General features: G+C 30.5%; 5 protein-coding genes across 5 annotated transcripts in view; 1 reads left to right on the forward strand and 4 right to left on the reverse strand.

Annotated features, from left to right (window-relative positions):
• LOC123659895 (F-actin-uncapping protein LRRC16A) overlaps positions 1–689 on the reverse strand; it is a 29,832-nt gene extending 29,143 nt beyond the window's left edge. Inside the window, exons 1-2 of the mRNA XM_045595058.1 lie at positions 592–689; positions 393–490 (exon numbers count right to left, since the gene is read on the reverse strand). Of these exons, the coding sequence (XP_045451014.1) occupies positions 393–490; positions 592–652 (159 nt within the window). The 5' untranslated portion in view covers positions 653–689. The remainder of the gene's footprint in view (positions 1–392; positions 491–591) is intronic.
• An 886-nt stretch (positions 690–1,575) lies between these two features.
• Positions 1,576–3,093, forward strand: LOC123659649 (cytokine-inducible SH2-containing protein-like). Its single transcript, XM_045594849.1, has 3 exons — positions 1,576–2,255; positions 2,436–2,729; positions 2,800–3,093. The coding sequence occupies exons 1-3, from the start codon at positions 1,774–1,776 to the stop codon at positions 2,942–2,944; spliced, it is 921 nt and encodes a 306-aa protein (XP_045450805.1). The 5' UTR covers positions 1,576–1,773; the 3' UTR covers positions 2,945–3,093.
• Positions 3,094–3,154: 61 nt separating this feature from the next.
• LOC123659651 (ubiquinone biosynthesis protein COQ9, mitochondrial) lies at positions 3,155–7,061 on the reverse strand. Its single transcript, XM_045594850.1, has 6 exons — positions 6,811–7,061; positions 4,071–4,423; positions 3,890–3,981; positions 3,692–3,812; positions 3,414–3,617; positions 3,155–3,269 (listed from the first exon to the last, which is right to left on the reverse strand). The coding sequence occupies exons 1-6, from the start codon at positions 6,836–6,838 to the stop codon at positions 3,234–3,236; spliced, it is 834 nt and encodes a 277-aa protein (XP_045450806.1). The 5' UTR covers positions 6,839–7,061; the 3' UTR covers positions 3,155–3,233.
• On the reverse strand, positions 4,559–6,333 carry LOC123659647 (glomulin). Its single transcript, XM_045594847.1, has one exon. It carries the CDS (start codon positions 6,331–6,333, stop codon positions 4,588–4,590), a length of 1,746 nt encoding a protein of 581 aa, XP_045450803.1. The 3' UTR covers positions 4,559–4,587.
• A 2,710-nt stretch (positions 7,062–9,771) lies between the features above and the next one.
• On the reverse strand, positions 9,772–10,874 carry LOC123659896. The gene is made up of 3 exons (XM_045595059.1): positions 10,633–10,874; positions 10,048–10,299; positions 9,772–9,848 (listed from the first exon to the last, which is right to left on the reverse strand). The coding sequence occupies exons 1-3, from the start codon at positions 10,763–10,765 to the stop codon at positions 9,772–9,774; spliced, it is 462 nt and encodes a 153-aa protein (XP_045451015.1). The 5' UTR covers positions 10,766–10,874.
• Between the last annotated feature and the right edge of the window lie 25 nt (positions 10,875–10,899).

Here is a 10,899-nt window from a genome sequence, read left to right on the forward strand (position 1 = left end):
CTCAGTGTGACCACTGACTGGTCACTGTGGGTGTAAGCTCCATAGGGACCACACATATAAACAGCCTACAGATAGATGCAAGACACACCTAAGTGACTCATGCTATTGTCCAGAAAATTGATCAGTTACAGTAGTATAAATTCATTAGCCATCATCCAACCAATCATATGATAAAATAGAAATAGTAAAGAGAAATAACATGTATATGTATTATTATATTTTTATTTATAATAATAATGAATGGCTATGATTTATAATGAGTTTTGCCAACATCAGTTTTAATCTTATAAGTTAAAATAAAAATAAATAAATAATATATTAAATTGAAAATTCAACAATTTATGACATGATAAAATTATATAAATATTAGTCAGTTGACACAAATTACTCACCAATACACGATTATCAACTTTATCACCTCTTGACTCCATACGAATAAGTGATTTATAGAGTATTTTGGCATTTTTCCCTAGTACATTACCAATACTCTCTAGAAAAAAATCAATTATTTGATAAATGTAATTTTTATGTTTAAGCCTAGGTCATGTTTATTGAAGTTACGTATGGTTTAATTAATAAATATTAACATACCGCTTAATTCTGTAGATATCTGAGATTTTGTTGACATTTTCACGATTTTCTTTAATGTCATCACTTTAACAAGATTTTTTTTTATTTAACTTACTACACCCATACTCAACTATAATAAGAAATAATAATAGTTATAAATAATTACAAATTTAAATTAATTAGATATTTCTTTAAGTGGAAAACATTTTATTATATTAAATTGAAAAATATAGTATCGACTTAATTCACAGCACCAATCAGCATACACTTCACTTCACCAGTCACCTCAACTTCTGTCACAGAGTACTTTATTCTAGGTAAACTTCTGTCGAATCCACAGATGAAACATAAAAATTCGAAACAAAATGTAATATACCAAATTACCAATTTCAGAGTTACAGAGTAGCTATTTGTTTGGTTTGGATAAGGTATGATATATATGGGATATCACTGTATATATACATAATTATATTTTTCAGGACCTACATAATCACTTATAACTAAAAGCATCCGAAATTTGTTTTCTACTAAGTTTTTTTCTGTATAAACAAAATATAAGTCTCAATTTACAATGTAATAAGTTAGTTGTTTACAGTCTAAAGTACATAACAGTAAAGTCTGGTTTAAATCTGTCTAAATCTGTAAACTGTAAAATGCAGAAAAAAAGCTTTATTTTTAGGTATCCCTAAGTTACAAAAATATATAGGTATTAGTACTAAAACAGGTACATGCAAAATACTCTGTAGTAGGTATACAATTTATTTTCACACTGTTGTTTTCTAATTCTAACAGTGATAACTTTACATGAATGATGAAATTGATAATAAATAACTAATAACTATAATAAATAACTAATAATATAATAAAGTTTTTCGGATTTTACCACATTATTTTACAGCAACCATGGTCACGGGAGAACTATAATGAGTAAAATTCGCATAGACGTTAAAAAATAATATGGTGAAACTGATTAATCACACAAAACCGTGTCATCATTTTAAGTTAACATTTGTGTCCACTTGTGATTTTTCTGACTTTATTCTTGTTATGATTTTGTTTTGTTTTTTTTTTTTAAATATAATCTGTGACAAGTTGAAAAAATTGCTTTTGACTTTTGAGTTCTCAATTCTGGGAAGTTATTAGCAATTATTATTTGTAAATAATCAAATAAAGCTTATCTTTTATATAAAATATTTGATAGAAATGAATAAGAATTATGAACGATGTACACATTGTAATCGACGTAAATGGCTAGCTACTGGATGTTTAAGAAAATGGTTAAAGCCAATGGAATGTAAACATTTACAAAGAACTCTTGATAGCAAAAGGGACTTCAGTAACGCGGACATAGTAAATACGGTGTTTTTGCCCGAACGTAAACCCTCCGTCAATACGAGTAAGTTTGTGAAATTTTGGAAGAATAAACTTTTTATTACTGGAAGCGTCCGATCGTTACAAAGATATTTTGGTAACAAAAGTGGAGCTGAATATATGTGTAACTTTGCCAAGGGCGCGGACAGTTTAACAACCGAAAAACAAATAGGTGCTGTTAAAAATGAAATAATAAATGAAGATCCCGAAAGTGTGCATATGAAGTGTCAACATTCAGATGGCCATTCAGTTTTGAGAGGCCATCATCAACATTTGTCAATTGAAAGCTGTGCAATTTACTGTCAACTTTCCAAGTAAGATTATGGTTTACAATTGCCCTCGTCTGGATTTCCACTCAGAGGCCATATAATCGTTTATCTAATCTTTTGATCATTGTTCTATAATTGCTTTGTTTTGAATTTTCAAAACATACTAATTACTAAGATATTGACATCAGTAATTTAGACATTAAAATAAAATAAATTTTTTGGTAGGCATGGTTGGTACTGGGGTGGTATAACTTCGAGTGAGGCAGAAGAGCTTCTTGCTGGACAACATGACAATGTTTTCTTAGTAAGAGATTCATATGACTCAAGACATATACTTTGTGTTTCATTCCGATGTGTTGGACGTACTCTTCATGCTAGACTAAGACACGCTGATGGACTTTTTTCATTGAACAATGAAACATTTGTGCCAGCCAGTAGAATATCTGAACATTGTGCTACAGTAGATGTTAAGTCAAATTTATTTGAAATGCCAGTGAAATTAGCAAGACCTTTAAATAGGTATGTATTCTTTATATATTTCACTAAGATAGCTACAATTAATCATAATCAAATATTTTATTACTTTCAGGTTTGCAAAGTTAGACTCATTACAAAAGATCTGCAGATTTGTTATAAGACAAACTGTATCTGAAGACTTATGGAACAAATTGCCACTACCTTCAAATTTAATATCTTATGTTTCCCTTGGTAGTGACTACATAGCCCCACTATAAATAAAAACTAATTATATAAATAGTGCCTTAATATTTCAGTGCACTTCACATATTATTATCATATTTACACTAGACATATCTTTTGTGACCATGTAAAGTGTTGATGTATTTTCTACATAAAGTTTATTTTAATAAAATTTATAATATTACCTGCTGTAATTCAGTTTCAAATTCTATCTTCCAAATAAAATAAAAAAAATTATAATAGAATAAACTAAAACTTGAAATTTATTTAAAAATAATAATACTACATTTATTATTTTAAGCACATTTTCATAAACTATATGAATTATTTCAAGCTGTTCATGCCTAACATGTTCTTTGCCTGAAAAACAAAATTATATTATTATTATCCTTTGGTTACATTACAAAATAAAAATTCAGAAAAATTATTATTTAAAAAAATAATAATTTTTCTTAAATTATTATTTAGAAAGAATTCTTAATTATTAATAAGATAATATATTACCGTAACAAAAGCTGCTGTTAAAGTTTGAGGTGCAACAGCCACGGGGTTCACGTTAAGAGCTATTTGAATCAGTTCTGCATCTCTTATTCTTGATTTAACAAAACTCCTAGTACCGCTATTGTTTTGACTGCTGTCAGTCAAATAAAAGAGTTCCGAGGCTTTGTAAATACCAGCTAAACCAACTCTGCGAATGTACCAATTAAACTAAAAATATAATAGAATAGTTAATTCTCTGGTATATTTATACAATACAGCATACATGTGTAATAAATACTTACATTTACACTGCGGTCGCCAGTGTGATAACAAATATCATCAACAAGTGAGAGTAACGTTGCTAAACAATTAGGAACGTTGTTAGGAAGGGCTTGTATAGCCATTGCTTTGGGCCATGTACTCCTTGAAAAGAGAAAAATTTCAATCTCATGTGTCTTATTACTAATTTTTAGTTCTCATAAATTAAGCTAAATACTCACTTGTAAGGTTCAATCATTAAAAGCCTCATCATAATGGCATTTTCTATTAATTGTGCTGGTACTTTGGATTCTTTTAATTCTCCTTTTGGCCACTTTAAAATAATTGTCCATATTAAAAAAAACTAATATCCAAATAATGATTATCAATTGTATGATCACCGAAAATATTTGAATTACTTACACTTTTCATCTGCTCAACCAGTTTTTCATTACATGTGATATTAAAATAATGAACAAGATCTCCACCCCCATTAGGAAATAGCCCATGGGCAACACCTGGATAGCCAGCAGCTTCAGCTCCTTGAGCCAGAGATTCAATAGACCATCCTGTTTTCTGGACAAAATCCAAAGCTTTTGCCAAAATATTTTTCTTTATATTTTCCTCATATTGATGTTCCTCTTGGTCAGTTGTTTTTATTGGTACAGAAATTTCCTTGTTAGATTGCCCCTGACAATAAGTTCTTAAATTTTCTTTCGCATTACATAATAACACAGTTGTAAGGGGCATAAAATTTCTATGGCTTATCCTTAGAGCTGTTAACAAAATAAATTTTCTCAATGTTCGGTAGAATAGACCAAGAATGAACTTTTGACAGTATATATAACAATGAATGATTAATTAGGTTGTAAATAAATAAGTTTAATATTTTTTTATAAAGATTTATTATATTATTAAGAATTAATTTTACAATATTTATTTAATTATAAGTTTTATTTATATTAATGCACTCTGACAGCCGAGCCACCAAACCCTCTATTAGATGAAAAGCATTGAGTGCAGAATGTATTATTTCTTTTTTATTTTTGGTAGGTATCTTGTCCAATATATTCCCACCAACATTTATTGAAATATTACATTCTTCCTCGGGTAGATTTTTTGAATTCTGAATATCCATTAATTTTACTTCATAATGAGCTTTTGACATATTTAAGCCAGTTCTCAGTTTTTGTAAATAGTCATCTTCGATCATCGTAAAGCATTCTTTGATTCCTGTTTTATTTAAATTATCTTTTAATGCTAAATACCTCAACAAGTTTAATGTAGTTATTATTTGATCAGCTAATTCAACTAAGTCTGATTCAGCTCCATGTGGTAAGTGACACATTTTTTTTATCATACCCATAAGTTGAGATCCAGTAAAGCAATCTGGTAATGCAGATTCTTTAAAAGCCTCTTCTATAGAGTTTTTGTATAATGATATTGAATAACCTATCATTCCTGAATGATTAGAATTGTTTAATATATATTTAATAAGCATACACCTTCCTTTGTATTCAAATTTATTGATATGAATGCTAATAAGTTTAACAGCTTCCTTGCGTATAGTCTCATAGGTAGAATATATAGCAATATTTACTAAATTTTGACATAGGTTGTAGTGAATTGAATTTGTAAGCATAGTGTGACAAGTATTGGTTTGGCAACGCTCAAGTATGTTTCTACATAAGGATATGCCTTTGGCTAGAGGGCCATATTCAACAAAATTTAATAGATGAATAACACAAATTAAAACAGTGTGAACAACATATTCAATACTATAAACGTTAGGAACTGCAAAGTCTGGTACCTCAAAGTGACCAGAATAAATTCCATAAAACAGTCCAGATAGTGTAGTCATATTAATTTTTTCGATATGATCATACGGTGATAGTTTTTCTTCATTGTTAGTCAGAGAATTCATAGATTTAGTTTTAAGACTTTTCTTATGGTGTAATTCTACGTGTTCTAGAAATTTATTAACATTTTTGACAAGTGTGCACAAATCCTCAATAATAAAACTAGCACTTTTCCAGGCTTCACAAGAGGGATTATCTACAGGATCTAAATCTACATATATTAAAGGCTTTCCTAAGAGACCAATCAAGAAAGCACTTAATACTTCTTTTGTTGTACTAGTTACATTGGCAGTTGCATTGGTGACTTCCTTAACTAATGGATTATAAAAATGGTATAAAAGAGAATAAGTTTTCATAATTCTTCTTGTATTAGTATCAGAATCAATTAAGAGGCGTTCTTTTCCTTCCAGATTATGCTTTGGTACAGGAATAGATGTTAAGTATGAGCTAACTGAATCCAGAGTAAACTCCAAACTTCTGAATCTTTTTGTAATCAACTTTAACAGCAGTTGCTGTACAGGTTCCAAAACAATAGCAAATTGTGCATCATTTTTCGCTACTTGTATTTGTTCAATAAATTCAAACAAAGCTTCTTCTGGAGAAACCTGTCTCACAATATTATTTAATAATGTTTCACAAGTACCATACAATGAGGGTTTTATGATCAGTGTGTCATCATCAATCTTTCCAATTATTGCCGTTATTAATTCATAGCAATGATTACTTAAATCATTGGTATATTTCACATCAAGAGACAAATTAATAGCTTCCTTATAATTGCCAGAATCCAAAGATGACGAAATTAAGTCCACAATGCTTTGTTCCATGATGAAAGATGTGGAAAGTAAGCTTGTATTTCCGAACTATATGACCTCTGAAATTAATTTACTATGTTGTTATATTATTATTTTTTAATATTCATATATTTAATCATTGTTTGGAGGTACAACCTTAACTTATCCACAAAATTAATACTAAAATAATATATACAAAATAAATTAAAATTACATATAAATAATTTGTAATCAGTAAGTGATATCGTTATTTTTAATGGTACATGTATAAAAAAGGTAGTTAAAATGTTATTCTTCAGCCCAATATAACTTACCAAACAATGTTGCTGGAAACTTGTTAAATATTATAATTAACCAATCATGACACCATTATTAGTCAGATGCAGAAAAACAGATTAATAATGTGGAAATGTACTATAAAATTTGAGTAATCCTTTTAGTACAACATATATAAGAATATAGGTTAGCTAATAAAAAATTAGTTAAGTATATTAAAACATTTATACTTACAGCAAAAAACCCTTGGCAACTTGTTCATGTCAGATATTTAATTCTTATGTTGAGATGATGTTTACTTCTTTCAATTTTTTTGTGTGAAATAGAATTAGGCTTCGTTTTGGAATTAAGTTTAAATATTTTTTGGTGTCGGGTTTAATAAAAATATAAAACCCTTAGTTTCGTGGTTGCTGACTTTTGACAGTTATTATAAAGGTGAGTTTGACTTTTTGAGTTTGAGTTTGGCTTTTTTCTATCAGAATAGTGATGTGCTATTGTACAGATTATATAGTAGCTCAAAGACTTTTTTTATTGGACGAATTATCGGATTGAAAATATTTTTGACATATTATTAATTCATTTCCTTATGTTTATTCTTAGCCTTCGGCGACTAGCCTCAGCCGCTACTCTATGCATTCGTTCGCGCGTTTTCGCACGGCGGGTGAGGGCTGCCCTCCCTCCGCGCCTCCAGCTTAAAAAAATACACTAGGGGTAGGGAATACCAAGACCACGTGGACAGTGGGGTGCTCCGATACGGTTTTGGGTATTTTTCGAATTTCTATACTTATATTCTAGCACGCAATGTTACTAATTTTATTAGAATATTATGTCTGACGCGATATTTTGTTTTTAAGTGTCTATTTGTCAGTCGTTAAAGGTCAGTTCGTATCGTATTTTGATTTTACAGTAAAGATCGTTTTTACGTAAATTTGTTCGAAAATAACGCGTGATAGTCGCAGTACGGAGCATAAGTACACTTACCGCAGCACCGGAATTAAGGTAGAGTCAAAAATAACGAAAATTTAATCTCCGATAAAAAAATATACCTGTATTGTACATTATAGCCCTTAATTTATATTAAATACTGTATCCTATCCCTTCTTGAATTCGTACTACGCTACAAATTATAATTTTAGTGGCAGCATTCAGCAAGTCAATCGTGACAGTCGTGAGTCCCACTATTGAATTTAGTTTCCTGCGCATAGTTTTAATTTATATACAACTGCTGCATATAACTACACCTATAGTCCTATACTACATAAACAAATATGGCGTACTTAATGTTATGACCACAGACAATTAGAGTAATAGTGTGCTTTTTCGGACTAAGAATCACCTACCCCACCCCAGCCTGCAAAATAATGATACTTGTAATAAAAAAAAATACTAATCGATAGATTTTCATTAGCTCAATTCAACTACGTTGTCCTTTTGAATTGCTCACCTTAAATTATTTCATTAAAAATCAAAAAAGTCGATGAAAAATATTCATTTATCAATAATATCAAACTCCTATATCTTTTGATGTATACAATATTTTAAATTGTTCAAATTGTTAAAAGACTGCTCAAGTTGCATATATAATTGCTCAAGTATAGTTTCGAACAGATCCACTTCCCTTAATTTTTAAATAAATATAAATAGTTTGAACAAATAAAATAATGATATTTGTAAAAAAAAAAAAAAAAATACTAATCGATACATTTTCAATAGCTCAATTCAACTAGGTTGTCCTTTTAACTTGTTTACCTCAAATTATATAATTAAAAATCAAATTTTTTTTTAAATTTGATTTTAAATTATATAATTTGAGGTGAGCAATTTAAAAGGACAGCGTAGTTAAATTGAGCTATTCAAAATCTATCAATTAGTATTTTTTTTATTACAAATATCATTATTTTGCCGGCTGGGGTGGGGTAGGTCTAAGAATCAAAGGATTCTTAGACCTACCACTAGAGTGGGGTAGGTGCTGTGGGGGTTCTCAGTAAATATTTCGCATGGATTGGAGTAAAACTTAATTCAACATGGATTCCTGGGAATTCATCCTTGTATTTTTACCGAATCGAATGAGAGATAACATTCACCACTTGACAATAACAGTTGTTTTTTAAAATTCCTTTCACGTTTTGATGAAAGCCAACTCTGATCCATCTTTTTTGTCGACGAAGTGGGCGCAATGTGGTCCTGAACAATGACGTCATTTATGATGTAGAGCGATCGCTCGCGATGACCACGGGCCTTAGGTGGAAGGGTGGAACGATAGAGAGGCTATTGCGATCGTTGCAGTCGCGCAGTGGAACGTATCCCAAATGAAAATGTTATTGACATTGACAATTTAAATTTTGACATATATTATCCGTTCATCGTAACTTGACGGGTAATCTGATTGGTAGCACTGAAATTTGCAGTGTTGCATGTGTTTATACGAAAAGCGATCCCGAAATGTAGGGACAAGTCTAAAGAACCGGAATAGCATGTACATATATCTACAAGTAAGGGCATTAATTTCGTAATTCACTGTTACTACGATTACTACTGACGTACTTTTAAGTATACACAAGACTTATTAAGTGTGTGAAACATAATTAAAAATTTAAGTAGTGATTAAACTAATTTATTCACAAGATTTCATTTCTTATTTACAATTCTTGCTATTTTATTAGTTTAACCTCTACTTAAATTTTTGGATTTTTCCCACAACTCGGTGATAGTGTACTCTTTAAAATTATTCATACATCACTAGGAGCATTCAGGATAAATTAAACAAAACAGGGTATGTTATGGAGTGCCGAATAGAACCCACTGTCGCAATATTATTAAAATGTTTGCCACATCTCGCTGCCGTACAAACGCTGGTAGACGATCTCCACTGCATCGAATGCTTAGTTCTTATAACGATCTGTTTAACGCAATCGATATTGCTGTGACGAGTCCCCGCACTTATAAAAAACTTGTATTGCAATGTTTAAATTAATTGGATTTACCTTGTAATTATAGCTGTTTGTCTTGTAACTGTGATCGACTTATTTTGTAATATTTGAGGTAATCCGTGGTAAACGGTGTTGGTATTACGATAAGTACTTTTTGTATATATACTGATGTTGTTGATACCCATTGTAATACTGTTTGTTTTCCCAAATAAAAAGAAAAAAAAAAAAAAAAAAAAAAAGCCATCTGTAGTTCCTGCGTGTGCAATTATCCATCGCCTACCCATACCATAATCTCTGACCAATGCACCTTCTTCAGACTCTGACTGCCAACATTTTTGCACACTATATGACGAATGTATAAAAGTTTCGTCTAAATAAACTATAGTCCGCCCCTCTTCTCGGTATTTTTTAATTTCACTTAAATAATTAAATCGCCAGGTAGCTATATCTGTTCGCTCCACTAACATTTTTCGTTTTGATTGACACTTTTTATATTTATATCCAAGTTGTTTTAATATTTTCCATAGTGTAGTACGCCCACCTTCAAAATTTATTTCCTCTCGTAATTCGACAAGTAATTTGTTTAATGTAGGGATTTCTTTTCTTATAGCGTAAAATGACATAATTTTTTGTCGAATTGCACTAGCATCGAAGTCATCAATCTTGATCTTCTTATCGCGATTTGGTCGCGTCTTTCCTGGTGTCGTTACTTTTGACGGACCAGGCACACCCGAAACAGAACTGGACTCTCTTTCTTGTCTCAAAATCCTGGTCACAGTAGATTCGGATACATCTGTAATCATCAAAAAAAATAAATAATAATGCAATTTTATTTTACTAGATACTTAGTTTATAAAATTAGAATATTTTAGTAAAGCGACGTTTTAAGCATATTTGATTACTTACGAGTAATCAAATATGCTTAAAATGCAGATCACGACAAACTTAAATGAGCCTCGATTCAAGTTGGTAAATTACTTCCTTAAATAGGTACAAATAGGTTAGGTTATTATATTATTGTTAATTTTAGTATCATCTATGAAATGAGATTAAAGAAATTAATAAAAAAAATGTCTCGCCACTATGGGCTAATTATCTTTTTAACTGGTAACCCTATAAAACATACCGGTCATGGCGGCAACTCGGGCACGAACTTGTTGCAATGGAATAATCAGCTTGTTCTCAGTCTTTTCTTTCTCACAAAATGCGTAAACTTGAAGAATAGTTTGTCTTTTAACACTTTTTACCACCTTCGGCATTTTTAACACTCAGATTAACTTATTATAAACCAAAAGAGCACACAAACAGCAAGCTATCAAACTGAAAGTAAGATGGCGACTGAGGAAACAGTGCTACCAATTAGTCACGCGTCAAGTTACGATGAACGGACAAT

This window comes from Melitaea cinxia, chromosome 14 (genome assembly GCF_905220565.1).
Source record: "Melitaea cinxia chromosome 14, ilMelCinx1.1, whole genome shotgun sequence".
Taxonomy (NCBI): Eukaryota; Metazoa; Arthropoda; class Insecta; order Lepidoptera; family Nymphalidae; genus Melitaea; species Melitaea cinxia.

Excerpts from the sequence above, each read along its gene's own strand:
- LOC123659649 (XM_045594849.1), top strand. The coding sequence starts at position 1,774 with ATGAATAAGAATTATGAACGATGTACACATTGTAATCGACGTAAATGG. Across the intron at positions 2,256-2,435 it reads ATTTACTGTCAACTTTCCAA|GCATGGTTGGTACTGGGGTG; the intron begins GTAAGATTATGG and ends ATTTTTTGGTAG. Across the intron at positions 2,730-2,799 it reads TTAGCAAGACCTTTAAATAG|GTTTGCAAAGTTAGACTCAT; the intron begins GTATGTATTCTT and ends TATTACTTTCAG.
- LOC123659896 (XM_045595059.1), bottom strand. The coding sequence starts at position 10,765 with ATGCCGAAGGTGGTAAAAAGTGTTAAAAGACAAACTATTCTTCAAGTT. Across the intron at positions 10,300-10,632 it reads CCGAGTTGCCGCCATGACCG|ATGTATCCGAATCTACTGTG; the intron begins GTATGTTTTATA and ends TGATGATTACAG. Across the intron at positions 9,849-10,047 it reads AGAGGAAATAAATTTTGAAG|TGTGCAAAAATGTTGGCAGT; the intron begins GTGGGCGTACTA and ends TTCGTCATATAG.
- LOC123659651 (XM_045594850.1), bottom strand. The coding sequence starts at position 6,838 with ATGAACAAGTTGCCAAGGGTTTTTTGCT. Across the intron at positions 3,813-3,889 it reads TTAATGATTGAACCTTACAA|GAGTACATGGCCCAAAGCAA; the intron begins GTGAGTATTTAG and ends TCTCTTTTCAAG. Across the intron at positions 3,270-3,413 it reads TAACAGCAGCTTTTGTTACG|GCAAAGAACATGTTAGGCAT; the intron begins GTAATATATTAT and ends TTTGTTTTTCAG.
- LOC123659647 (XM_045594847.1), bottom strand. The coding sequence starts at position 6,333 with ATGGAACAAAGCATTGTGGACTTAATTTCGTCATCTTTGGATTCTGGC.